Consider the following 27,897-nt stretch of genomic DNA (forward strand, 5'->3'; position numbering starts at 1 on the left):
ACAAAGTTACAAATCGAGCAAACCCCACGACAATGAATAGCTGCCCCAAAAATTGCCTCTTTAATGTTTTAAGTTTAATGTAAGTTGTACCGCTACGAAGCAAGAGATATTTTTGGCCACGGTTTATATAGTAATTTATTACAGTTATGTATTATGGTTTGAATAATAAAATGCAACACGGCCGACGCACACGAGACTATCGTCAATTCTGCAAAGGCGCCGCGGGCACAATGTAATCTTTCCTAGGACCTTCTTAAAGCGGTGATCAGAGGAAAATTGCTGCTACGACTTAGAAAACAGAGAAAGAGCAGACAATTGTTTGAGATTACACAGTCACCGTGTGAATTAATTCATCATCTGGAGCTGTGTTATTGTGTTTAGTTACCCTAGTACACTCTGCTTTTACTGAAATTACTGCAACAACTCAACCGGCTTAAGATTTGGCAACGTTACTCGCTGGGTGGGCATTATCCCCATTCCCCAGCTAGTTAGTTAGCTAGCTAGCTAAATGTGCTAGGTTTGCTAGCTAGCTAACTAACGTGAACTGCCGCTGCTTGGCCGCTAGCAGCCCGCATTCAACGCAGCAGTCAAACTGAGTAAGTTGGCCCTCTTTTGTGTTTTTAATTGTACTAGCTTGTACAAATTATATACCTCGAAGTTGGTTTATAGCTGACTGTGTGTGGGACGCTAGCTTAGCTAACCCCCCCCACACACACACACACAAATGCCTGGGCTAATTGTTAGCGTATATCTTCCTAAAACTCAGTAAAAGACGATTGGTTTGGTGATAGTTTGGTTAAGTGACGCCAGTGTTTTGTACTAAACCAGCTTCGTTCTCAGTTCAGGAGCCACAGTGAATTTGTCAATTAACGCTAACACTAAATGATTGTAATCGATACGTCTCGTCTCATGTCAGCGGTCTCTGGCTGTTGTCAATTAACTTGCTAATTAGCTAGAAGCGTTTGTTAAATGTTAAGTGTGCTCGACGTTAAATGAAGTTTATCGTTAAATTGATTATAATTATAGGTTGTGCTGTGTGTGTGTGTGTGTAAGGCCAGGTCACTTTCTTGGTTTATTTTTTTGATTAATCACTTTTAAAATTGTATCGACACGAAGGATGTCTCTATTGCTTTAAAAAAATGCTTTCAGTGATTGCCGTCAGTGATCATCCGAAGCATTCAGTTATATTGTCCAAACATATCAAAATGAAGCAGCTCATATCATGCTTGATTAACGTAGAAACTTTAACTTTGTTCCCAACAGGAACGGAGTCATTGTTGGACTGGAAGCTGTTTGTTCTGCGTCTGAAATCAGTCATGGAGAACGATGCTTGTGCAGAGCAGAAGAATAGCGATACTGCTGTGGACCAAGTTAAACAGCCAGCAGCCACAGTTCCTTTCAGATACACCAAGGTGAAGAAAAAATATAAACAATATGATATCTGAGGTCATACAGAGTTCTTCCGAAAACAAATTAACTGTTATCAATTATTGTGCAGGAGGAACTTCTGGAAATAAAAGAACTGCCGGTCTCCAATGAAAGGCCAGATTGTCTGTCTGAGAAATATGACAGGTAAGAATGAGACCACATAGATGTGCTGCATTAAAAAAAGGCAACAATATTGATGGACATTAATTGATGATTTTTGTCTAAGATTCTCAAATTGAATTGCAGTATGTGGTGATTGTTTTATAGGAAAACAGGATTGTGTTTGACACTTGCCAGAGCTCAAGTATACATAATAATAATAATAATAATAATAATAATAATAATAATAATAATAAATAGGCGTTGTCTAAGTGTGCTGCTATGTGAAGGAGCTAATGGTTTTTATTCAACAATTATTTTGAGTAGATTTAAATAGAGCCTGTTAGGCAAACACAAGTGTGTGCAGTTATTTTTGGTTTCTTTCACACCCACTCAAACACACTAACTATTCACAAACTTTGAATTTCCCAATGAATATCATTTGGGTGGCCTGAATGTCCTCAGGACCTGCTCATATTTGGTCACATTACTTCAGTTTTGATTTTTTCTTTTTTAGTTTGAGAAAATATTTACAGTGTTGCAAGTCGCTGGTCAAGGAGAAATATCAAGCAAATGTGTGCTTACATGGGAGTCTGATATATAATCTTTCTCTCTCCAACAACTGATCATCCCCAGTTTTTTGGTTGTTTAATACTTTTTTTTAGATTTTTTTTTTAGATTTTCAACCCTGCAGAACCCTGCCTCCTCAGGGAGTGATTTTTTGACATGGGATGACAGATTATACATACATACAATACAATAAAGATAAAGGTTGAACTATTTTAGTCTGTAAACTAAATGAATGTCTTTTTAAATTTGGGTTTAAATTGGTTTTAATACAGTGATGGTGTCTGGGACCCTGAGAAGTGGCATGCCTCACTATATCCCACTTCAGAGCGTAGCTCTCCGGTGGAAGGTTTTAAGAAGGACTATGTGGATGATAGAGTTCCTTTGAAACGAAGAATCCCAGGTAAACGTCACAAAAATCATTAAATTATCTTACTGTCTGTAGAAAATGTTTCTGTAAATGAAATGCTCACAAACCCTGAATATTATGCCTAAACAAATATGTATTTGAACTATAAGATTATATAAATGAGGCAGAAATAAATATTCTTAGAAAACTGAAAGACCTTTTTAAATCGAGGCTTACTTTGGTTTGTTAATAATGTGACTGTGGCTGTGTCAGTGTACTTTAAACCTCTAAAATGAGCCTATTTTCAAATCAGATCCTCGTGAGCGGTTAAAGGAGGATGATCTGGATGTCGTACTGAGCCCACAGCGGCGCAGCTTTGGAGGTGGATGTCAAGGCAACGCAGCGCTTGCACCCCACGCCCGTCGCCCAATTAGCCCCCTGGAAAATAAGGAAAATGAGAGTCTCCGTCTAGGAGCTGCACGCAGAATCGGCAGTGGCCGCATAATTGCTGCCCGAGCCTTTGAGCGAGAAGCCCGTGCGGAGAAAGAGAGGGAACGTGAGAGAGACTTTAAGGATAAAAGATTCAGGGTTGGTGTTCATTGCTTTCAGTCCATCCATAATGTATTTCCCTTAGCGTTCCGATGGCGAGGCATTCAGTGCATTGAGGTTGGCATTTCTTTGCAATCCCAATGAAAGTAGTCCACAAAACCACAGGCACATATGCTCTTCACTTTGTTTCAGGAAACTACCTGTGGTTTGGAATTTTGACTTGGCTCACTAATCCAGTGTTTATATTATATAAAGGCAAACAACGCTACTTAGTAAATGAGGAAGTTGCTGCTTGGACTAGTTTCATCAGTGTGAAGTCTCCATAGTTTATTTCAAGAATGATTTAATCCCATTTCTAGCAGTATGTGAAGTAAAGATATATTATTGATATTATGCTTGTCTTGTCTCATCCTTTTGCAGAGAGATTTTGGCGACAAACGTGTGTTTAGTGAAAGGAGAAGGAATGACTCTTATGCAGAAGAGGAGCCGGAGTGGTTCTCTGCGGGTCCCACCAGCCAGTCTGAGACAATTGAGCTCATTGGATTTGATGACAAAATCCTGGAAGATGATAAGCGCAGGTCCAAGCGTTCAAGGAAGCGGGCAGAGTCTTTAAAAGAAGGCACGTCAAAGCCTTGCTCTTCAGAATTACAGCATCATAATGCAGTTTGCCCCCATGTGTTTTAATCTGTTACTTATTGCATGGTATTATTTAAAGAACTTATTGTGACTGCTATCACATTAGGATACTTAAAATTGCAATTTTTGTTGTCACATTTGTTGCGTGCAGTAGTGGAATGTAATGGTGGACAGGCTGGAGAGCAAGATGGTGGTTTGCAGTCTACTGCTGATCAGGAGGTTCCCCACCCTGATGTTCTGCCTGAGCAGTCAACTGGAGACTTTGACTTCAATGAATTCTTCAATCTGGAAAAGACTATGCCAGGACTGGCTTCTGTAAGTACTGGGGTGCACGGTGTCATTTTCTTGGTGTGTGTTTTTTTTTTTTTTTTTTTTTTTAAAAGGTGTAAACTTCACAGATAAGGTGGCAATTCTAACTATTTTTTTCTTATGCTGTATTATAATCGGTGTAAGCCCGACAGTAGAGGTTTTCAGGTGTATCTGTTCCTCCCCCTCTAGCCAGACTTTTTAGAGGCTAGATTGACAGATGGGGCACTGTTTTGACCTGAAAAATGATATATTCTGCTCATGGTTGAAATTTTTTTATTCTGATCTGGGTTTTTTTTTTTTTTTTTTTTTTTTTTGTATTTTTAAAGTTAAGCATTATGTTTGCAGATGCTTTGTCAGAACAAGATTACCTCTGCTGCACTGGCTTGATCTCACTGAACTTGCTCTGTGGTGCTGGGTATTGTCACTGAATGGTGCACTTTTTAAATATTGTCAGTGGGCTACTGCATGGGGTTACATGGAGATTAAAAAGGTATCAACAATCCAAATTTATGCCCATCATTTTTGATACATTAAACCTGCTCCTGATTGGAGAACTAAGTGAAACAGTCTGCAGACTAAATAAGACAGTTGTGTACTGACTGGTTTGTGGCGTTAAATCAACACAAGGTCAAACAGCAATGCATTCAATGACACTGCTCTCAATCTTCTGGCACATTTTGTGCTAAATCGATGGAAAACGCCCTAAACGTAAGTGCCACCCTCGCCCTTGTACCCTTCGGTCTGCCGATTGTTTTGGTCCCTGCTCTGTCTCACAGGCGCCTGTTTCTGTCTTGCAGATGATAGAAGACGTTTTGGGGGAGGGCCCTGTATCAGCCAGCCGCTTCAGTCAGTGGTTCTCCAGTAACATGAGCCCTTCAGGCAGCCGGTCCAGCAGTCTGAGGTCCACACCCCATGAGGAGCTGGAAAAACTTGCAGGTAAATGACTTGATTTCCCTGAGGGAGCTTAATGTAATTATGGAGCTTATAACCAGGCATAGCACTCTTTGATGAAGCTGTGTGTTTTGGTATGAAAACCTCAACATCAGAGGCCTGCTCTTTTAAAGGGGTTTTAATGAGGTATCAGTATAACTTCATGTTTAAGATTTCAGGATGTTTTGGGTCTTCATTTATCCAGATAGTTCAGTAAATCTCCGTCACATGCAAATGTTTTTTTCTCAGTTGAAAGAACATTTAGGACAGCTTAAAAACTGCTTTTTGGCACAGTGTTATCTTGTAAAGCATTAAAATGCAGAGGAAAGCCAGTCTGGTCTGTACCCCAGTCAGGGAGTGTGGCCAACTTGGTCAACACCAAACTGCTGCGTCACTGTATCTGTCTCAAATGCTCAATCGTCTGTTCTTGCTTTATAATGTTCAGACCCCTTAAAATGCGCTTTCTGTAATGGATGTTATAAGTCTTGGACTGTTTTGCTCCTTTTTTGAAGGGCTTGAGCCACGCTGCACATCTCCTGGCCACGGCCCTGCCCCATACTTCACGCCTATTCAATCATCGGACTGCAAGGAGAAGGTGGACATCCTAGAGCTGCTGCACAAGGCCAAAATAGACCTGAAACCTCTTCTTTCCACCCTGTCTGTCAACAAGGCTCGGCTACGGGAAAGCAGTGAGTGCCAATTTAAAAACTTGGACAGTCGAGTTGTACCTTGACACAAATTTTACTGGAAATAAACTGCACTCTGTTCTTGTTCATGTATGGTTAGGCAACAGGGAGAAAATGTATGCTCTATTGCATTAATGGTAATACATATTGTGACTATAGTGCACGTTTATAAAGGTTCAACTGGGGAATGATTTTTAGCTAATCCAGTGAAATAAATATTGGACTAATTGAGATACTTCATCACATTAATGTAAATCTTCTGTAAGTCCTGTATTGGCACACACTTGTCCAACTCACTGATTCACAACATTGCTTACTGCCACACATGTTTAATAGGATAGATACCTCCTAACAAAATCTGTTTTGACAAACCAACCTTAGTTCCATGGTACCAAAGATGTTTGTAATTTATAAACAGAGGAATATTCACATTTGAACTGTTCAAGAGATTAAAGAGGGTGTTAAGGGCTTTGAAGACCTTGACAGTTCTGTTCTTACAGATTTGTTTACAATTGCATCCCTAATTCTGTGTCAACATCTGGCTGCCTGGTTACTAATATGTGCTCAAGTGAACGGATTTTCTTTCAACAGTTTTTACTACTGCTTTTACAACGTTCATGGTGCTGCTTATATCAACTTTTATTTTGGTAAATTACTTTGTAATGTGAATGCTTTTATCTCTTTGATAAAATTAGTCCCCATAATGACTTTACAGAATCGTTCAATCCTGTTCAACAGTATTATAAATCTGCAATTTTGAGGAATGGATCCATGCATCTGAAGGCCTATAGACTTTCTGATTTGTAATTCAGTCTCACTAGTATCTAGAGTAACAAGCTGCAAACCGGTGAGGCCCTTGAGTACCCGAACACCCGCTAAGGGTGACCGGGCCTGGTCTGTTCATGGTTTTAAGTGTGCAGAGTCAGTGTCCTCATACAAATCATCTTGTAACTCAGTTTTTCCTTTTACTTGTGAAGCGCTGTAACTTTTTGTTTTGAACAGTGTTACATAAAGTTAAAATATGTATCTGTCCCCAGCTAACTGTGGAGCGGTGCTCTCACTAGAGGAAGTGGAGGGAGAGATGAAGGGGATGAAGCTGGGCTCAGAACCACAGCTGCGAAAGGTGCCTCCTCCGCAGAGGGGAAATGGCACGCCCTTCATGGCTGAACATTTAGAGGAGGCTTTAACAGGTGGCTCCAGCGTCCGTCCACAAACTCGTGACTCAGACATGTCGGCCTTTAATAAACTGGTCAGCAGCATGAAGGCAAGTGGAACTCTGCCAACTCACCCCAAAACCAACACAAACAATGTAAGTATTTTAATATGTATTTTTGTTTATATTGACCCAGACTTGCACTGGATAAGTACCAACATTGTGGTGTTGCAATGGAACGGGTAACGCATAAATCTGTCCCTGTGTGATGCTGCATGCCAGCTTTTTAAACTTACTGATGGGCATAAATTTGTGAACTGTTATTGTTTGTGATGTGTGAAAGATACAGGTGTCCTTTTTTATGCAAGTCACTTTCTGAATTGGTGATCTGGTTTATTTTTATCCCAAAACCAGAACCATGTTGTCTCTGTCATTGGATGAATGCTCATTAATGAAAAATGCATTTATTCAAAGCCATACCTGAGTTGCATGAGGGACACTTGGATTGTGACTTACATGTACAAATCCATCTCAGTGGGCTTGCGATGTTCAAAGAGGTTTGACCAAATCCTATATTTGATAAATGTCCGGCAATCACTTTTACCTGTAGGCCAGCTTGTATGCCGTTTTCTGTTTTGATACTCAACTTCAAAATGCCTCCCAAACACTCTACATTATTTACTGGGATGGAGTTTTACAAGGAAATTGTTTTTGGTTGCATTGCACCCAATACAAATTTTTTGTCCCTGTGCAATGCAGCAACCTTCAGACCCAGCTGTGGTGACCGTGTCTGAAGCTCCGGTGCCTGCTCAGCAGCAGAAAAACATATTTCAGGTGAGTATGTTGACAATCCTGTCAGGCTAATGCTGACAACTGTATGGTAAAGGTTAGTGGTCTTCACAGGTCCACTCTGTCCACATTAACAGAATAAGGGCCAGGTGCAAATTATATTCAGTCTGAGCAGGGTCTTGTACTACAGGTCTGTTGTGATCAGGTGGTGTCAATTATCACAGGACAACAATGTTTTTTTTTTTTTTTTGTAGCAGATGGTGTAAACTGAAGGGCAGGGGGAAAATGACATGTTTTGTTGCTCTTTACAACAGCTGCTTATTAATTTATGGCAAAATCTTTCTGCTGTTGGTGTTTCTTGGGCAACTGAACTTTGAATCAGGTCACTGACTTCTCAAGTCTTAGCATGGTGGCTAGATAACAGTGGAATTGGTATGATGTTGGAGATGTCTTAAATTCTGACACAACTTTTCAACACTTATGCAGCTGAAGAATTGTCCCCAGCCTAGTAGATGACCTGGCACTTCAATGCTGCCACGTGTTATGAAGCATTCTGTAGATCCCTGAAAATTAGTCTCAATTGACAAAATTAATTCAGGGTGTGGGAATCCTGCAGCTTCTGACAGATAATAAATCCGACTAAACCCATGCACACTGCTGCTGCTGTAGGAAAAATGATATTAACTACAAACTAATTATTAGGCTACTGTTATAAAAACTAGAGGCTGGAAATGCAGTGAAAATATCCAGTCTATACCAAACTACAGAGGACATTTTATAGAAACTGTATATGCTATCCTAATGATATGTAGTTAAACATTACAGTTTAGATTGTGTTTGAGGGGCAGCCAAAACCTAAAGATTAAATGTCTATGGATACTATAAATTGTGTGTACTGTATCCAGCAGTGTTTGTGTTCTGTCAAATTACCTTCATGGGGAAACAACATGTTTTTGCTAAATCTAACTGCCAGACCAATAACATTAAAGTGAATTGGGACTAACGTATATCTGTGTGCTTGTATTGCAGGAGCTCTTGGGAGGTCCTGCCCGTAGTTGTTCTCCTACACTACTTGGCAATCTGTTGGGCAGCTCTGAGGGCCCCCCAACCTCTGCCCCTCTACATGGCCTACTACACAAGGGCCCGTCACCCCCTCTCTTTCCACAAAGGGCCCCCTCCCCTGACTACTTCAATAGTCGGTTGCAACCTTCAGCAGGTATGTTCATTGAAAAAGTACACTTTGCAATAGGAGAGAATGCATATTGTCTGCATTGATTCTTCTCTTTGAACCATTGGGATTTACTCACAGATTTCATAATCACGTAATCTGAAATAGCCCAAAAAAGTATTTGGACTCTTACAGGATCCCAAGTGTTTTTTCATGTGCTGTGTCAAACAATTCAATGAAAATCCATCTAAGGACATTTTAATTATCATTACACAACGGAAGTCTTTAAATGTGAAGCAACAGGACAAAGTTTTTGTGAGTTGAACTACTGTTTATGCCAAGCACACTTTATGGCATGGAGGCCATCTGTGAGATGAGTAACAAAAGGAGTGTAGGAGTGAAACAAATCTTAGAGGATATGTTATACAGAAGCAACAAAAGTTAACATAGTGAGTCTATTTAATAATTAATGATGCTCTGATCAGGGTTTCTGTGGCCGATCACTAGAAGCAGTATCTGCCGATACCGATCCCCAAGGTCTATTTAAAGCCGTATGATATGCACACGCTTAAAACCTCGGCCTCTCACAGGCTGTATGTGTTTGCTTTGTCACTTTGTTGGTCAACACTCAGTTTTATGAAGTCGCCCAAGAAACACAACTCGCGTTTTGAATGTTTTCACACAATTTTGTTTTCCCAACAGCAGAATGACATTGCCTATTGTAAACTAAACTGTTGAGTTACCTGCTCTGTGTATCCACCAGATAACGCATCTCCCTCTCTGCAAAATGTTAAAACGAGTTGCTGGCTGTTAATATACCACCCAAGTGCATCTGTGTGTCAAAGACTGAATAACCTTCCTGTGGAATATAATACGTTTGCTCTTCTGATCAGCGTTTAGAGACGCTAATCAAAGTAAATACAGCCAATATCAGCCATTTACGATTGACCGATCAATCGGCACACCCTTATTAATAAGTTAATTTTCCTATAGTTTTCTGTTTTTAATGTCTGGTATCAGTTAGCCTCCTGTCGCAGCCTCTTGTCCTTGTAAATGGTTCTCAATTTACTTCTGATTTTTATAAGGCTAAAATAAACATGTTTTGAGGTGTAAACTAAATTATGAAAATATGCATTTCATGTTTTTAAAAAAAATTGAAAACACCCTCTTCAGTTTTTAATCACTCTAAACTGTGTAAGGCCAGTGCTGACAGTCAACTGATTGGGACACAACACAACTGGAGCTAGCAGAATTTGGGGGTGCAGGTATACTTAAATAGTTTTTCTCTCCCTATCAAGGTTTTCCTGTTGGTCCTCAGCACATGCTGCCAGAACAGTTTGCTGAAATACACAGGTCTATCAGCCCTGGATCTGCTGCACAGCAACAGGTAACACACAATGAACCTGGATTAATTGCTTTAATGTTGTACTGAAAAGATATTTTACACACACTTGTTTATTTTGCTCCTGTTTTGGGTGTAATCAGCAGTAAGATATTAGATAAGTAGTTGATATTTTATGACATGTAGCGCTCAGATTTTGTAATGCACGAAACAGTTCTCACCTTGCTTACCAGTTTTCAGGTGAACGAATATCACTGTCCAAAAAATGTACCCATTTCTAGCTATTTTTTCCTGTATTATACAGTATTTTTAAGAAAAATAATTAGGGGTGGGCGATATGGGCAAAAAGTATCTCGTTATTTTGGGGGATTTTGGCGAGAACGATTATCAGTCGATATCCTTTAAAATATGATTGGAAATGTCTGAGTTAGGGCTTGTGTCCACCAAACGCGTTTTTAGCGCTGAGAGCGCTCAAAAACAAATTTTCCGAGCGCCCAGCGGTGTTAAAAGTTGAACATATCAACTTGAAGCGCTCTGAGCGCTGCGCTAAAAGTCTTTTCGAAACCGAACCATTTCCATGCCAGAGGTAGACCCACGTCTCGGCACTAAATCATCTGAAGTACCGGTAGCTTCAGGGACTGGAGGTGCTTGCATTTTCTCTCTACCATCACAACGCGCTGCTTAACTGTTGCAAGGAGGATGCTAGTGAGAGGTCATGCGATCACGTAGCCATGCTGTAGAGAGCGTTGCTGCACCGTGTATTAAGTGGATGTGAGGAGTTTCTGCGTGCGTTTCAATATTTTTGGCGAAGTAATTAAAAAACTCGAATGGAAATTTGCACATCGTCAAAACAACAATGAAGATATTATCGCAAACGATATATATCGCCCACCTCCTAAAAATAATACTATTATCTGAAGATGTTAGTTGGGGACGTCTTCAGTTTTGTGCATTTTGTTTGTCCAGATGAGGGCGCTCTCTATGCCAGTGAATCAGGCGGACTTGGAAGCGCTGGCATTCCATCAGGATCTTGCTCTACATGCTCACCACTCATTCCAGTCCGGCTACAAACCACCACAGGACAAATCTTTTCGAAATAGGTTAGTTGTTTATAAACATATTGAAATACTGCAGTATGTACTCATGGTGAAATAACTTCTGTTTAATTGAATGTGATGTGTTGCCTCCTTAGCTAATCAGACAGCTTCATATACTATGAGTACATTTGTATTGAGCTCCCTGTGTATTTAATTTTAGCAACTGGAATGATGGCAAATGCAGCGTAGTGTTTCACATGTTATTGCAGTACTGCTTACAACAATGGTTGTTCTCTGACCTTTTTTTACTAATAAAAAATATTTTGCCATATTTTCATACATCAGTGTACTGAATGTGTGCATGTGAACTAGATAACAAGAAGAAATGGTTAGTATTTACTAGTTATCTTTGGCTGATGTGCTTGGGATCCACAGACTGCAGCGTACAAATCGCTCCCCTGGTCCAGGCCCTCAGTCTGCTGGAAGAAACTCTCCAGGCAATGCTGTCACCAGCATGGTGAGCATTAACTGCATCTTTCCAGCTGTCATTGTTGTGATTTGTCCTGTAAAGTTAGACTCTCTTAAACATCTGTCTGTAATTTTTACAGTTGTCTCCGTCATTTACACCCACATCTGTGATCCGCAAAATGTATGCGACAAAAGAGAAAAGCAGAGATGACCCATCGAGTCGCTCGGACTCAAAGGACGATGCAGCAGCACACTCTCAAGATGGTACAGAACAATATTTTTAATTGATCTGATTTAAACTTTAGCTGAAGTACTATGAAACTGTAACATTGGGATTTGGGGTTATGTGATTACAGACGGCAGCTCCCCAAATCTATACCTGGACATGATGGATGGGAATGCGGCCCAGTCTGGGGGAGTAAAGGCTGGCTCGCATACCTTGCCAAACAAGGACCAGGAGCGTCTCAGACCTGGCTCTGCTGGACACCATGCACCCAACATGGCACCTCCAGGACCCTCCTCATCTTTCCCTCGTCCTATTTATCCGGTACCGCTGCTATCCCATGTACCTATGGTGCGCCCTCCGCCCCAGCTTCACCCTAATGTGGTTCAACGAATGCTGGCGCAGGGTATCCAGCCCCAACAACTTGGACCTGCTCTTGTACAAGCAGGTTAGTGTCCGCTTCCCCCGACCTTCTCATCTTTAGTAAAATTGTATTTAACTGTAATGGCTTTTGGAAAATTGTCCTGATGTTAAACCTCTCACCTTGATGACCTCTGATGGAAGGCTTTAATTGTACACACCAGGTATATTTCCACCACATGTTGACCTTGCACAACTTCAAGGCTTGCCTCCTGCCCTGCTTGGACAACCGCTGTACCCTCTAAGTGCAACAGGGCATCCACTTCTACCTCCCAGAGCCAATAATCAGATGCAGTTAGTAATGCAGCAGCAGCAGCAGCTTCAGCAACAGAGACCAAGTGAGTGGATGGAATGTCAAATATTACTACTCTGTGTGGGCATGTGCTAGTGGCAGCATTATGACCCCTCACAGGGTTATGGATTATATAAAGGTTTACAACTTGGGCTGGAAAACACACACACAAACTACATGGAACTCCATAATGTAAAAGAATGTGTATATAAAACTGTATGTAGAATCAATAACAGAGAATTTAGTTCTTCTGGATTAAACCGTTTCTTTTGTTTTGTCTCATCTTGCAGTACATTCAAACGTCCTAGGCCCTCAGTCACAGAGCCAAGGCCCTCACCGGACAAATGGCTCCCAGCAACACGGGGGCAGCCCCCCTCTAGGCCTCGCCAAGTGGTTTGGAAACGACGTGCTAGAACAGCCGCTCCCCTCCATGCCGGCCAAGGTCATCAGTGTGGATGAGTTGGAATTCCGGCCGTGAGAAAATGACACTGCTGGACAGCAAGATATTTTCTTTTGTCCATCTCCTCTCATAAAAAATGTGAACTTTAATTTGTAAGATGGTGCACAGACCTGGACAGTCTAACCATGCCATGTTTTGTCTTCAACCTTGAAGTCACTGCTTTTGAAGAGGCTTATCAGAAATGGGAAGACAGTGATGGTGAATAGTTTTGCCGACTGAGTGAATTTTTTTTTTTATTTGTATTAGGCTCTGCGCAGTAAATAATGTATAGGCCCAATTGTACAGACCATGGGAAAGAATCTTATTCTCCCTGTGTATATAGCTATTTTTTTCTTTTTCTCGGTGTGGGGGAAGGTGAAACTATTCGGCAGTCGAACTGAAAACTGCGAGAGACAAAGTCACCGAGAGCTGGTAGCATTCCTTTGACTTGTCCAACTTTAATTTCCCCCCTGAAGTTCACAGAGAGGGCTGCTGCTAGTGAGAAATGGTGGATTGATGAGTAACTACTCTACCCTTTTTGCTTTGTGGCATGGCTATTGGCCCCTTTTCTGTAGATGTGACTGGCCGGAGCATTTGAAGACGACTCCAGGGGATGCAGCTGGTTGTGCCTTTTTCTTTTTTTTTCTTTTGTTGTTGTTTTTTCCTTCCTTTTTTAAACTGTATCCTCTTCCCATCCAACCTGTCACTAGGGGGGGCAGCACTGTTCACATTGTCATTTTTGAGGGTGGTTGGGATTCAGTTTATGTGCTATTAAGTTATAACAAGCACAAATAGAATTAATAAATAAAATCTTCAGTAAAACACAATTTGCTAAATTGTTTTTTTTTTTTTTTGTCTTCTACAACATCACAAAAAATAAAGTTAAACTGTATTTATGTCAGAGCAGTGGTTTGGGATTGTATTCCATTGTACTGTTCAAGTGTATCTAAATGGCCCCAGAGTGTAAATCTGAATTGTGTACAAACTTTGAACGAGTGAGAGTAGTCCATTTTATGATCCAAGTTGGCTGTACTTGTCGGGAGGAATACTGAAGGTTGTCTTGAAGGTTCTTAGAAATCTCAATCAAATGTTACATAATAAAATACAACCACTAATTGCATATATAATTCTAGGCATTTACAGTATAATCTTCAGATACTCCCCTGAATTACCGGTTTATTCTGCAGTGTCCACAGTCCAGTGTAGAGCGAGACCGATTAATTGGTCGCTGATATAACTGCAGATTGTTGTTTGTTGCAGATATTATGGCCTAGTTGAGTATTTATCACTATAATTGACATGTCAGTGCAGAAGGGTTTGAGGTCTCTATTAAAGAATCGTGACAACAGAGTGCAATTCAAAGTTATTAGTTGGACAATATTTCTTAATCACATTAAAGATTGTGTCCTTTTTATTTAACTGTTCAGAGTTTAAACCCCTGGCAATATAGATCAGGCTCTAGTCCTGTGCAATGGGCTGCAATAAACCCTATCTTGGTGAAGCTTGTAATATTGTTTGCACTGAGAGGTGTTGTTACATTTCCTTCCTCTAATATTCTGACACCTAATGTATGAGAGTGGATAAACTTAAGATTTAATCAAATAGATGCTTTATTAACTGAAATGTATTACTCTAGAGACAGTTCAAAAATACCAAATAACGTTGTCCATACTCTCCAAATGTTAAATTATCTCTACATAATTAGACTGATATTATCTTACAGTTTTTACATTTACTTTCACGGGTGTCTATTTAGTTGTATGGTCTTTCAGTCGACCCAGAGCAGTAAAGTGACTGATACAGTGTAATGCCTCACATGTATTGTTGAATGTAACGTTACTGCGCTCGTACAGAGGAAAAGGGGGTTTTCGTGCTTGTGGTTGGTTGGGGGAGGGGTTTTACAAACAGACCAGGCAGGAAGAGACCTGCGTGGTAACATTTTGGCACAAAGACATGAACGACCCCTGCGGAGGTAACGTTAGGGCTCGACGACTCTTTAAGTCACTGCAATTACAATGAGAGAGCCGTTAAAATAAAAACATACACATTCAGCATCAAACCCCTAGATGACACATTTTCTTTTTTTTTTTTTTTTTTTTACAAAACAAGAGCGACCCCCACCCCTCAAGAAAAACCAGGGTCAAAGTTCACAGGAAGCTGGGGGGCTGCCATTTTTCCCTGCTGCTGCTACAGCTAACGTTAAACGTTAGATGCTAAGACGACGGGGAGGGGCGGTTGGTTTTGGATCCTGTAGCTAGCTGGTGTCAACGGCTCGAATTCGTTACACAAAGTCCGTCATTTCTCCGACCGTTGTCGCTAACAACCATTGTTATTGGATGAATTCGGCATGGAGAAGGTAGCGGAGCCGTCTTGGACTTCTTCGTACACCTACCAGGTGAGCAAGCACAGTGCGGAGATGCTACACAACCTCAACATTCAGAGGAAAGATGGAGGCAGGTTCTGCGATGTGATCCTGCGCGTCGGCGAGGAGAGCTTCCCTGCCCACAAAGCGGTGTTAGCGGCGTGCAGCGAGTATTTCGAGTCGGTCTTCAGCCGCCAGACGGAGGGCGACGGCGACGCCAAGGAGCTGGAGATGCACACCATCAGCCCGAAAGTTTTTAAAGACGTATTGGACTTCGCTTACACCTCCAGGATTGTGGTGCGACTGGAGTGCTTCCCGGAGTTGATGACAGCTGCCAAGTTTCTGCTGATGCGGTCGGTCATTGAGATCTGTCAGGAGGTCATCAAACAGTCCAACGTACAGATCCTCGTACCCACCTCCCGCGGAGGAGACGCCAGCCTTTTCCAGGCCACGGGGGCCACGGAGCTGGGTTTCCCGGTGGCACAGCAGGATCTGGTAAACGGAACGGGAATGCTGGTGAACGGTCAGAGCTTTGCTAACAATGCACAAATGCATGTGGATGGTAGCGAAGAGCCCGCCGCCGTGTTATTAGAGGACGGCGGAGAGTCGTCGGTGCCGATGTTAGAGCCCGTCGAAGGACTGTCCGTTTCCCCCTCGACGGAAATGCCGGGGAACGCGTTTCAACACGACGCTGGCTCCCCGGGGTCGAAACGGAGCAGGGGGAGACCAAAGAAAGCTGGCGGGGTAGTGGAGGCTATACACTTTAATCACAGCACCCAGAAAGACAATGGGCTGTTTCCTTGCGGGACCTGCGGTAAAGCGTTTACAGAGGCTTCCCGCTTGAAGAACCACGAAGCTCAGCACGGAGCTCAGCACACCGGCGGTGTAAACAACGTCGGTGACAGCCTGTCAGCGGCGGGCGGCATGTCTTTAATGTCTCAGCCCGGTCTGGTGGAAAACGGCGTACAGTTACACGGAGGGCTGACGCTGGATAACGGCCGAAAACGGGAGAGGACCAGGCGGCATGTCGGCTGTGACATTTGCGGCAAAGTTTTCCGCGACGTTTACCACCTGAACCGACACAAGCTCTCCCATTCCGGGGAGAAACCGTACGCGTGCCATGTGTGCGGGCTCCGGTTCAAACGCAAGGACAGGATGTCGTACCATGTGCGGTCCCATGACGGGTCAGTCGGTAAACCTTATGTGTGCCAAAGCTGTGGTAAAGGTTTTTCAAGGTGAGTTGACATTAATATCCCATGGGCAGTGTGCTCTGTGTTTTTTGGAGTTGAACAAAAACCGATGCTGTGACTGCGCCTCAATGCCTGGGATTCCCTGATAATCAATGACAGCTTGCAGTGTTGCTTGTATGATTTTATAAGACCAACTCTTTGTGTATCTGGAGATGGGATATGGTACCACAAGCACAGTAACTGCATGTGTTAAGTGAGTACTCGCAATTACATCAAAGCAGAAAGCGGATTGAAGCAGTTCATGACAGCCCTGCTGTTCCTGTTCAGAAAGCCGCTAATAAGCTTTAGAGGTGCACATAATAGTCAGCTTTAGGTCAGGATCCAAAATGAAGTGAAATTGGTTAAGCTAGATAAGTAGTCCTTCTTGTGAGTTGGTATCAATTAACAGAGCCAGGGCATAGTTCAAACCCCGATGTGTGTGTGTGTGTGGGGGGGGTGTGTATCAGTAAATTCTACAAACACTCAAAAATGTTACCATGTTACACAAATCTTTCTGTTAACGTCGTTAGAAAACCGAAGACCCGTTACTGAGTGACTAGTCATCTGTATAATTTGGCTTCAACCACACAAACTGGTTTCCCAGGCTCCGTGTTCACAGGCCCTGTTGCAAGCTCACTGTCACCACCTACTGCTTTGGAGGTTAAAATACATGCAGATAAAAGAAAGGAAGTTTGTGACAGAGACGTGACCAAATTTGTGAGCCACTTCAGGTTTGCTACATTTAACAAAGGAGTTACTATGGTGTTTTTGGATTCAATATTTGGGCACATTGTAGGCAAATGACACACATAACATAACCACCACATACACTGTGTGATTCTGGGACCTGGCATTGCATGACCTACCCCACTGTAATGTTTTATTTTCTATTTTTTCACTAGATGTAACAAATTTAGATCAGTCAGGGTCTGACATTTTACAAGACGTGTGTATATGTATGTGTGTATATATATATATATATATATATTTATATAATATAATGTAATGTAATGTAACATTTAAAGATAAGGACAAATGTGGATATAATTCCGCACTCACTCACCCAGAAGTCACAAACAAAGCATGTTGTTGTTATAGAGGCAGTCGTTTCACGTGTTCGTTTGCACAGTACATACTGTCTTGGTTGCTTGTCTTGGTTGCTATTCTTCAGTAGGTAATTAAGAAAAATTAGGGTCTTTGTTTCCAACAATGGCAGAGAGATTATGCAGCTGTGTGGAAATTTATTAGAAATAAATGGATTATTTTCTTTTTTTCTTTCCAGACCAGACCACCTGAATGGACATATCAAACAGGTTCACACAACAGAAAGACCCCACAAGTGCCAGGTAACATTTCTGATCTATGTATCAGAGTTGGTATACCCTGGCAACCCACCGCTAATGATGGTTTTAAACCGTAATATACAGTAGGAGAAATGTGTTAACATGTTGATTTATGTATTGCAGATTTGTAATGCCTCTTTTGCTACAAGAGATCGCCTCCGGTCACACCTTGCATGCCATGAGGACAAAATCCCCTGCAAAGTTTGTGGCAAGTTTTTGCGAGCTGCCTACATGACGGACCACCTCAAGAAACACAGTGAAGGAACGCATAACTACTGCGGCATTTGCAACAAAGGTAACTATTTGAAATATCTCAGTGTGCACCGCACTGTCACAGGCTCCTCTGAAACAACCACATTCCAGACAAATATTCACTCTGCACTGAAGTCATGGACATTCAGACGATAAAAACTTGCCATTATCAGATTTTGGTATTTGCTGGCTCTGGTGTGCGTTCTAAGGAAGGTCTGGAGTTACTGTAATGCTACTGCAATTACTTTGTTTATTTTTAACGTAAAATTATAGATAAACCGGTCCAAAACACTCCTGATAACCTGTATCACTCTTTCATGAAGGTAGACTGTCATGCGTGCGCCATGAATGCAAAACCATAGCTATAAAGCTCTATCATCTGAGTTTGCTAAACATTAAACCGCGATCTGTTCATGCACTATGTCAGCCAAATATGTGACAGTGTTTTGTCACTGGTGACATTTTACATTGTTTTGCGACTGAAGTTAAGCCTGGTTCCACTTTTTTGCTGGGGCCCTCTGTGTTGACACCTCTGCTGTGTCATTTAAATTACTTCTTACGTGGCGCTAACGTTGGTCCGAACATTAGTCACCTACTGCAGCATTTGTTCTTCTGTTCCTAAAATGGGTGGTACAATAACGATTAAATTAAGACTGAAATTGAGTGTACAAAAATCACAACATGTTTGATTTAATCATTAGTTTTCTGCCACGGACACAGAAGGAAGCACAAACACCCCTGACATTTCCCAAAGCTTTTGTTCAGGGTGTGTGTTGTCCCATTTGAGTGTCTTGTGCTTCTTTATTTGATAGTGCTATTCAAACCTCTATTCTATTCTCCTCTTTGTGAGGATAAAAACTACATTTGGATTCAAATCATTCCATCTAAACGGTGCAGTGTGTCTTTCAGGGACAGGTTGAGTTGTACAAAATATTTATAATTGTTTTTCTGTTTCCAAGGCTTGTTTGGTCTGTAGGCAGAATTAAATGCGCATACTGAATGTGTCAATGATTCTGAATGTTGGCCTTTACCTTGTAAGTCTTGGCACTACATGCTGAAAACATTTTTCAGGCTTCTGCTGTTTTTGAGCCCATAGACCACAAACATGTCCTTTTTCTGGTCGAACCCGTTGAGATCATCAGCATTAAAGACTCCTTTTTGCATTAATTCAACCTTTATCTATACAGGGAGATCAGATTAAAGGTTTGAATCCTCTTTTGCTTGAGCAAATCCTGAGTGTGTTTTGTACACACAAGATAAGATGAGAAACATGAAATGTACAAAGCTACAACTGAAATGTGGATTAAAGGGTAAAAGATAATAAAGGGGATTAAACGAACACTATGTTGTCCTTAAATAAAGTCTCTTTATAATGTGCATCACACTTGTGTTTGCTTGAGACAGGAATTTAGACGTTTCCAATAATATAGTAATGCTCTTCCCTGTTGAGAGATACAATTCAAAGAGATGGGTATTAATTTAACATCCCTTCAATTAATCATGAGTGTTATTCTGGTCAAACCAATCATGGTATGCATTGGATCACCGGTATTGAATAGCCTGTCATTGTGTAACGGGACGCCCCTCGTTATAGTCAAGGCCTCGAGTGTGTCAAACAACTGCCTTGTTCTTTGTTCTTCTGGTCCCAGGTTTCTCCACTGCGTCCTACCTTAAGGTGCATATAAAGACACACCATGGCTCTCCACTGCCCCCCTCTGCCACAATGCACACCTTCCCTGAGCCAAGGGGGGAACTGCAGATGCACAATGGCAACCCTTACCACATGGGACGCCAGTGCTCAGTGGAAGGCAAGCAGCCGCCCGCCCCATCCCAAAAGTTCATGTTTCTGGCTTTCATTTGCTCTGCTGCTTTTTGTAGAAACATGCTGCTGCATCTTTGTGTATGTTTAAAACACGGACATACATCAACCTTATGCCGCCAAGCTTTTCGCTCATACAATTTGCTATTGTGCAGTTGCATGTGCTAGTTGTCTCTCTGCTCGCTAACTGTCAGTGTGTTTTATTCAGAAGGGGCAGTGTATACAAAACCTTACTGTTGTAATTAGGTGGAAGGAAAAACAGCTGGAAGCATTGCACACCTCTATGAGGACATTTTCTCTAATTATTCTCTAACTACTACACCATGTCTAGTCAATATTGCCACACAAAGAGCTGGAAAGGAGCTGTTTGTTCTAAGAAGTTTCACTGACTCATGTCAAAGGTCAGAATTGCAGAAATGGCTGGAGGAAACCCTTTTATGTTCCTACCTAATGAGCAGTGCACACTATAGAATAGAATACGTGCAAACCAATAGGCAGACGACTCATTTACTCTTATACATTCTTCAGAACTGAAACTACAGTGGGAATCATGAACGTTTTCTGCAGACACCCGATACCAAATGCAGTTATGCTACTGATACACTACATCCTTGCTTATAGTGAAGACGTAATTTTTTTATAAGACTGGAAATTGGGAATATAATGCAGAAACATTTTAAGTTTCTATCGTCACATACAGTAACATTTAGACATTGTCTAGAATTCATTGTTGATGGGTTTTCTCATGAACATGTAAAAATTTGGTGTACTTTTGTTTTGTTTTTTTTTTTTTTTTTCATCTGTCCAGCATGGCTGTGGCCTCGTATGGTCTCTCTTCTGCTTGGCTGGTCTATCAGCAGTTGTTCAACGATGCACAGTGTTGCATGATCATCCTAATGTGTATTCCATTTGCCCTGGATTCATTGAAACCTTTTTGTAGTTGTGCCATTTCTGTGGGAGAAGTCGTAGCATAGAGACAGTGCACAGTGAGCCACAACCACAACTGGTAAAAATGTATATGGTAGAACAGTGTTTACATCTGTTGACTGTACTTATAACCGGCCATCTGCACTTATATGAATAATCGGAGGCACTGAAACGTATTCTATTTGGCTAATTACCAAACTAACATTGGCTATCAAAATTATTGATTATAATGAGAGCTGCTTTTGCTTCCAGAACTGATATATAAGCTAAACCATTAGCCAGCGAGTAAATCATTAAAACTGATCCTGCCACTTTAAGTCGCAGCATGGTAGACATTTTGCTGCAGGTGCTATTAACAAAAACACACACACACACACACACACACACACACAATCCTCAATAGATGTTTACGGTTTACCACGGATAGATATTTTGGATAGATAAGTTATACACCCCCTTTTTTTTAATTTTCAATGTGTTGTATTATCATTCTCAGTACCTCAAACAGGAATCCATTAGCACCATACTGACGTTTTTATCATTTCTGGCCTAGCTGGGGAAAAGCTTCCTGTTTTTTGCAAGTGGAGACATAACAAGTTAACGGTTAGCAGTTTCCATTGAGGTGGATCCAGGATGTTAAAATCACTTTTGGTTGCCATGGAGTTTGTCAGCAAGTTTTTGGCAAGTGCAGCACGTCGCACTACGCAGTGACTCACATACTGTATGTGTCTAGTCAAAATGTAGTTGTGCTTTGTGTATGTCCTTTGGGTGGTGTTATTGTTTTTTATTTTAGCTCAGGGTATGCTGTTATGCAAGTTTGTCTTTTCTCTGCTTATTTCCAAGAGGATTAGAGATTGGATGTGGAGTCATTCTTTGTTAATCTGTTTTCCTTTAACACTGTATTTGTGTAAGATAGATGTCTAGACGTGGAGGATAGATGTCATCTGAGCGGTCACCAAAGTGCTGCTTTGAACCACAAAGCTAATAAAACTGATAACTGACACAGAAAGATACCAGGTTAGAAGGTATCATATACTGTATAGCTCTTAAAGCCTCTTGAGGCAAGTTTGGGATTTGTGATACTGGTGTATAGAAATAAAATTGATTCTGATTGTGAATATTTGAGCAATAGAGTAATTTGAGTAAACACTGCTTAGTGAGCTGAGAACTCGGAGGATTTGGCAGTCGTTTGGTTTTAATGATTTAATTCTGAGTGACAAAGCTGAAAATATGATTTACCCTCGGAAATGGCCGACGTGTGTACTGTCACTATATTTACTGCAGTTTTCACTGTAGTCTTCATTTAGTGTCATGCCATTTGTGAGACAAACAAGTCGTGTGTGTGTGTGAACATTACACTTTGTTATACACAGTGTTCTACACAATATAGGATTTTCTCATAGAGGTCTTCTGACATGTTACGGGACTCACAGGTGAAACAAATAACATTAATAATAATCATTTAGATGCGTCTGTGAGCCAGCACACACACCTACAATAAATGTGGTCATTTTTAATTTCGCCTGTCTTTAACAAGTCATAATAACGTAACTGCAAAGAAGCTCTCTAATGTAATATTAGTCAACTATTTAATTTATATCACAAGTCACTTAGTTAGGTCTGGTACTTAAAGGGGGGAAAGAGTGTGAATAATTCTTCACTCATCATAGATTCATTCAAACTAGTTAACCTGTCTAGCTTACTTTGTTTACAGACAACATTTCAAACACTAGTGATGAAATGAAGGTAATTCTGTCCGTATGGTTTCCGCCGGCCTGTTGTGTCTGCCCCTTCCCCCTTCCTTTCTCCCTGGCCGGGGTGTTGTGTAGACCTGTGTGCCAGTCGCCAGCTGCTTCTCACCTCGTCTGAGGCAGAGGGTCGCTTTCATGGGCTCTCTGGACACCCAGTGCTTCCCCAGCCTGGCCCTCCTGCCTTGGGCCTGCAGCCTGAGCTGCTCATGGGGAAGGCAGGTGGGGCTCCATATTTCTGGGAGTGTCGCTCTGGCGGGTTGCCTGGCTTCCCCGTCCATGGGCCTGTCGCAGGTCAGTACAGTCCAGCAGGAGGGTGGGGTGGGGGCGTGGTGCTAGCACTGCCCGCTGGTTGGATGAGCACAGCAGAACTGTCATTGGACAATGGGCAAATGGACTGAGAACGATGATTGTATTTGTAAATGCTGTTGCTACAACTTGAAGGCATTGTGTGTTTTTCTGTTACTATATTTAGTGATTGACCTCTAAAATAAATTGTCACAATTTGTTCTACTTTTTCATTGTGCCTTCTCACTAAAGTTCTTAAGTAAAATGTTTAAGTTTTTGCAGGTGCCAACCAGCTACTGGATTAAAGTTGTATTAGACAAAACCTGTTTTATATTCCGTGTGTCCTAATTCATGCCTCCCTTTCCTCCCATTTTCCCTTTTTTTTCTCTCTCTGTCTCACTCTCCACTTTCCTATCCATGCTGTGTTTACCACAGACGGGCAGGAAAACACCGGGAAATGTCCTCATCTGGAATCAGAAGAATCTGATCCTTCATTTGGGGAGTTGCCTAACGGTGATGAGCTTAAATCTCCACACAAGCCCGACGGGCCGGAGTTGGAAATGCCCTCTTTAGCCTGCAACGGAGCCTCTGCGGGGGCCTTGGGGTCTCCAGAGGGATCTAAAGCCAAGACGGACCCTGAGAAGAAGTTTACCTGTGCCATCTGCGGTCAGGCCTTCCGCACCAAGTCCTACCTCAACAAGCACCAGCACAGAGTTCACAAAGCCCAGAAGGCTCAGGGGGTTTCAGGGTCAGGCTTAAACGAGCTGGGCCCCTCCCTGACCTCTCCCTTCTCCCCTCAACAAAACATGTCTCTGCTCGAGTCATTTGGCTTTCAGATAGTCCAGTCTGCGTTCGCCTCTTCTCTGGTGGATGCCGAGGCAGGTCAAAGTGGCATCGACTTTGGAGGGAAGTGACATATTTGCTGAAGTTTTTTTTGCAAAGCCTCTTGTTCTTAGGACAAAGCCGGGTTGCCCACAGAAGATGCTCTGTATTTGGGAATAACTTTGCCTCAAGACTACTTTTTTCCGTTTGTGACATTGCTTAATGTGTATCCGATATTTTTGTCACAGACTGCCATACGATTCCTACTTTTTCTACTTTTTCAGAGTATGAAAAGTGCGTGTACGGTGTTAAATTTTCTTTTTAAAGAAACGACATGAAGGTTTTATGTCCTTTATCTGATGTGGATCTGTTGAAGTTACGTTGGGTATGTTTTTGCTTTGTTTTGGCTTATGTGTTGTTGAACTTTCTTAGCTGCACAAATCTTTGTTGACATGAGACGAATTATTTACTGCAACCTTAAAATAAGTAATTACTTACTGTCTCTTCGTGAATTCTGTATTTATGTTCTCTGCGTCTTTTTAAGAAGTTTTTCTTAAGGACAGAGATTGGAATTGGCCTCACTTTTGATAGCAGATTTTCTTTGAATTTCTTAATTGTTCCAAGAAACATTCCTAACAGGCCCATGGCATATCTCTCGACATGTTTGTTACAAGCAATTTTCTTCAGCTTCATTCAGAAAATGTCAGTTTGCTGGCCACTGAGCAGCATTGAGAGCTGGCAAGGACCTTTAATGAATTACTATTGACAGGATTACAGTTAAAATGTATAGCATCCACACTAAGCTCATCTCGGACTGTAAAAGCAGGCAAAAAATAATTCAATAATAAATAATTAAGCTACCTCACAGAAGAAGAAACACCAGAGTGCTTTGGGTATCATAGCCGATTTAATTCTTGTGCTAACTTCGTTAGATTTAAAGTTATACCAAATTCACAAATGAAAGCCACTTTTCCTGTCAGGAATTTTAAAAGCCCATAAGCACTATGCCGTTTTTAGTCAGGGTTTCTTTTCCTTTTTCATATCCGGGTCTTTAGATATGCCTGTCATTCTGGTAGAATTATGTGTTTTTTCTATTATTTGAATAAAGCCTTTGAGGAGTGTTATGATTCACCACGAACCTGAGCAGCTCTGAATCTTAACCAGAGCGCAGAGTTGGTGTCCTGATGTGATCGCTGGAGGGATGTGGTCTAAATGAAGCAGATCTACTGACAGCTCATTTGGATGTGTAAAGCCCATTGTCATATTTTGATTTGACAATTTGTAAAATGAATTATTAATACGGAAAAATCCAGAAGCAAGGAGAGGAAAGCCATTTATTATTATGATCTATACTGTGTACAGGAATACGTTTTTTTTAAACTTTCCCAGGATAAAATGTTTATAACCCGTAAAACTTGTCTTGAAACGTGCCTGGAGCTTGTTAGGAATGATTCCCCCCCACCACCACAATGACAAGGTTTCAAAGTCTTGTTTGATGGGTATTAAATCATATGTGTACATTAAACAGGGACCAAGGTCAGGTATATTTTCAGTATATATTTTGAGAAATGTAGATTATATTTTATTAACTTATTCATGCCCTCGGTTTGGTGTACAGTTTTCTTTTTTCGTTTTTAATTGTCAAACGAAAATCTTGTGATTTGCTAATTTTTCACTCTAAATTATGTTAAATGGAAATGTGTGGTTATTTGTGTGTGTGTGTGTGTGTGTGTGTGTGTGTGTGTGTGTGTGTGCGCGTGTTAGAAGGAGGAGTCACACCCTGATCCCATAGCCTCTGGACCGACCAAACGTGATGCAACTTCTACAGAATCAAGTCATTAATTCTCCGGTGTCTCTTCCTCTTCATCACCTGCACTGCTTGTGTTGCTCAGCCACCTCCCGTCAGATTGGCTTGTGCTGTTAGTAGATCACATGTCTTGTGTTTGCACTAATGGTCGCTAGGTTGAGGCATAAGCTGTCCATCTTGGGCGTCTTACAGTGAAAATGTGTTTCATGTTGAATCCGAGACATTCCTGTGACGAGAACAAACTTAATTGAATGGTTCCTCGAACCGATACGCTACGAGAGCCGTTCTGCTTTGCTTGGTTTGATTCAGATTCTCGCTCAACGTCCACTGTAATGAAAATATGTATATGATGCTGAATTGGGTTTACATCTTTAAAAATGAGAACCAACAGGATGTTATTTAATTAGAATAAATTGTGTGTGAACATCCCTTTAAGTAAGGGTTTATTTGGTTTTGGTTTTAACAATCAAGATTACAAATGAAATAGGCAATCACTGTAAGTTACAGAAAATCTGTGTTTAAACACTGCTGGCATTTGTGATAGAGAGCTCTGTACTAAAATAAGTATCCAAAGTGAAATCTTTTATCACCTTGACTTCTCATGCAATTAACACATCTGAGATGAACACCTTTCTCACAGGTCGGTGTTTTTTCTTGAGTTGTAAAAACTGTACCATGATGAAACAGTGAAGGGGCTCAGCAGTGTGTGTGTGTGCGCGCGTGGCTTCGGCTCTGTAAAAAGAGTGTGTATACGTGTCTGTGTTTGATCTGTGTTTCCTGCTTTTTTGTTTAATTATTATTTGTGTGTCATTTAGTCTGTTAAATTCAGTACATTCCTATATTATTTATGGTTATTTTGTGATTGTAACAAGTGTATATACCATTCATATACACATTCTATAAATATATATATATAAATATATATGAACCAACCGATATGATAAGTGTTTGTCAATGGTGGTCCTGTACATATATAGATTTTTTTTGTTCTTCTCGTCTATCATGTGGAGGGATGTTAAGTTATGGCCATTTGATTGAAAGCGTAAACTGCATGTTCCGGCATGCGAGCTGAACTGGGGGACTGAATGTCGATCACTGGTTGGTGGCAGTAATAGTTTCGCTGTTCGCCGTACTGTCACTCTGCTCTGGTAGCACTCACACTGCCAGCTGCACGACTCACGTCTCTGACCAAGGTTTTTTTGTCCTTTTTTGATCCACTCTGCACTAGTATTTACTTCTTTAAAAAGGTAATAAGGGTTTGTTTTGTTATCGATTATTTGAAAACAAACGGAAGTTGCTGTAAGGAAAATAATGATCCTTTTTGTTTTGATTGTTTTTCTTCACTGGGGGATGTATGATTTTGTTTTCACTCATGTTGGTACTCAAGTGTAATGTTTCCAAGGATTATTTAGGCCCTAAATGTTTGCTTTTCTGCTTTTGGTCTGTTGCAAAGTGCCTTCCAAATACTGATTGTGCACAGCAGTGGATTAAAAAAGGTCCTCTTTTCTAAAGGTTAAGAATTGTACAGAGTGACTTGCATTGACACTTTTGTATAAAAACACACAGAAAATGTACAATATGTTAACTTGGTATTTTATCATCGTACTCAACAAGATTGCTCTTAAAACATGTGAGCTACATGTTTTGTTATAACGTCTTTGGACATATTTCAATATAAGCATACTTTTCTATAGATATTTGTTTTTGTACTCTGTTATTGAGTCTCATCTCTCTTGTTGGTACAGAGATGAGTGTCAAATAAATTGCAATTGAAAAATCTGCTATCTTTTTCTCTTTTTAAATATGGCATCAACACTTCATGTTTGTGAGAAAGTGGGACATGGTGGAAAAATACTACTGGAAATAAATACCTGGGTAATCTTTTCTGTCAAGTCAGAGCTCTGAGGAAATAACAGGTGCAAAACAAACGCTCCTTAAAATTCATGAATATTTATACCTGTAATTACGGACGTGCAATTCAAAACTCTTGAAACCGGAGACACTTGGCTGTTTTTTTTAATGATTTTAGATGATTTTTGAAGGGTTTTTTGTGTGTAGTAATTAAGACTAAAAGATGTGTTACTGTCATAAACAGTTAACAAATATAGCTACTGGTTTTTACACCAGCAAACTAACACATTCACACCAACTGTTCATTTAAACTTTAATATGACATTGTTTTGGGGGGACCAGAGGTTGAGTGCCTTTCTTTTTCACTGCATTTAAAAACTTCTTATCACCTGTGTGCAGTTATTTAAAGTAACATTTCCTCAACTACTGTATTTAAGCATAATTTTCGAGGTACTTGAACTTCACTTGAGTATTTCCATTTCATGCAGCTTCATTGTACTCAAGTACAATTCAGAGGCAAATATTCTCTCCACTATATTTATCAACAACATGCTTTCCACATTTG

At 41.0% G+C, this 27,897-nt stretch overlaps 2 protein-coding genes across 5 annotated transcripts; both read left to right on the forward strand.

Annotated features, from left to right (window-relative positions):
* Window positions 1-234: 234 nt before the first annotated feature.
* eif4enif1 (eukaryotic translation initiation factor 4E nuclear import factor 1) lies at window positions 235-13,711 on the forward strand. Of its 2 annotated transcripts, none has more exons than XM_051414257.1 (19): window positions 235-596; window positions 1,264-1,412; window positions 1,499-1,572; window positions 2,370-2,497; window positions 2,757-3,031; window positions 3,413-3,611; window positions 3,780-3,943; window positions 4,735-4,873; window positions 5,380-5,556; window positions 6,591-6,862; window positions 7,466-7,540; window positions 8,525-8,711; window positions 9,962-10,050; window positions 10,972-11,105; window positions 11,478-11,559; window positions 11,651-11,774; window positions 11,867-12,181; window positions 12,318-12,491; window positions 12,736-13,711. In XM_051414257.1, exons 2-19 carry the CDS (start codon window positions 1,317-1,319, stop codon window positions 12,921-12,923), a joined length of 2,892 nt encoding a protein of 963 aa, XP_051270217.1. In that variant the 5' UTR covers window positions 235-596; window positions 1,264-1,316; the 3' UTR covers window positions 12,924-13,711. The 2 variants fall into 2 exon arrangements, with proteins under 2 accessions (XP_051270217.1, XP_051270218.1); XM_051414258.1 differs by having other exon boundaries at window positions 6,591-6,817.
* A 1,108-nt stretch (window positions 13,712-14,819) lies between these two features.
* On the forward strand, window positions 14,820-27,260 carry patz1 (POZ/BTB and AT hook containing zinc finger 1). 3 transcript variants are annotated; one of them, XM_051414260.1, is made up of 6 exons: window positions 14,820-16,481; window positions 17,758-17,821; window positions 17,942-18,113; window positions 19,720-19,878; window positions 22,646-22,858; window positions 23,288-27,260. In XM_051414260.1, the coding sequence occupies exons 1-6, from the start codon at window positions 15,232-15,234 to the stop codon at window positions 23,764-23,766; spliced, it is 2,337 nt and encodes a 778-aa protein (XP_051270220.1). In that variant the 5' UTR covers window positions 14,820-15,231; the 3' UTR covers window positions 23,767-27,260. The 3 variants fall into 3 exon arrangements, with proteins under 3 accessions (XP_051270220.1, XP_051270221.1, XP_051270222.1); XM_051414261.1 differs by lacking the exon at window positions 22,646-22,858 and having other exon boundaries at window positions 14,821-16,481; XM_051414262.1 differs by lacking the exons at window positions 19,720-19,878; window positions 22,646-22,858 and having other exon boundaries at window positions 14,823-16,481.
* Window positions 27,261-27,897: the final 637 nt, after the last annotated feature.

The sequence above is a fragment of the Dicentrarchus labrax genome, unplaced genomic scaffold (genome assembly GCF_905237075.1).
Source record: "Dicentrarchus labrax unplaced genomic scaffold, dlabrax2021, whole genome shotgun sequence".
In the NCBI taxonomy this organism is placed as follows: domain Eukaryota; kingdom Metazoa; phylum Chordata; class Actinopteri; family Moronidae; genus Dicentrarchus; species Dicentrarchus labrax.

Bases quoted from the DNA above. Each gene is read 5' to 3' on its own strand.
- patz1 (XM_051414260.1), top strand. From the start codon at position 15,232: ATGGAGAAGGTAGCGGAGCCGTCTTGGACTTCTTCGTACACCTACCAG. The intron at 16,482-17,757 runs GTGAGTTGACAT...TTTTCTTTCCAG, and splicing joins TGTGGTAAAGGTTTTTCAAG to ACCAGACCACCTGAATGGAC. The intron at 19,879-22,645 runs GCAAGCAGCCGC...GGTGTTGTGTAG, and splicing joins ACGCCAGTGCTCAGTGGAAG to ACCTGTGTGCCAGTCGCCAG.
- eif4enif1 (XM_051414257.1), top strand. From the start codon at position 1,317: ATGGAGAACGATGCTTGTGCAGAGCAGAAGAATAGCGATACTGCTGTG. The intron at 3,032-3,412 runs GTTGGTGTTCAT...ATCCTTTTGCAG, and splicing joins TTAAGGATAAAAGATTCAGG to AGAGATTTTGGCGACAAACG. The intron at 11,106-11,477 runs GTTAGTTGTTTA...TGGGATCCACAG, and splicing joins GACAAATCTTTTCGAAATAG to ACTGCAGCGTACAAATCGCT.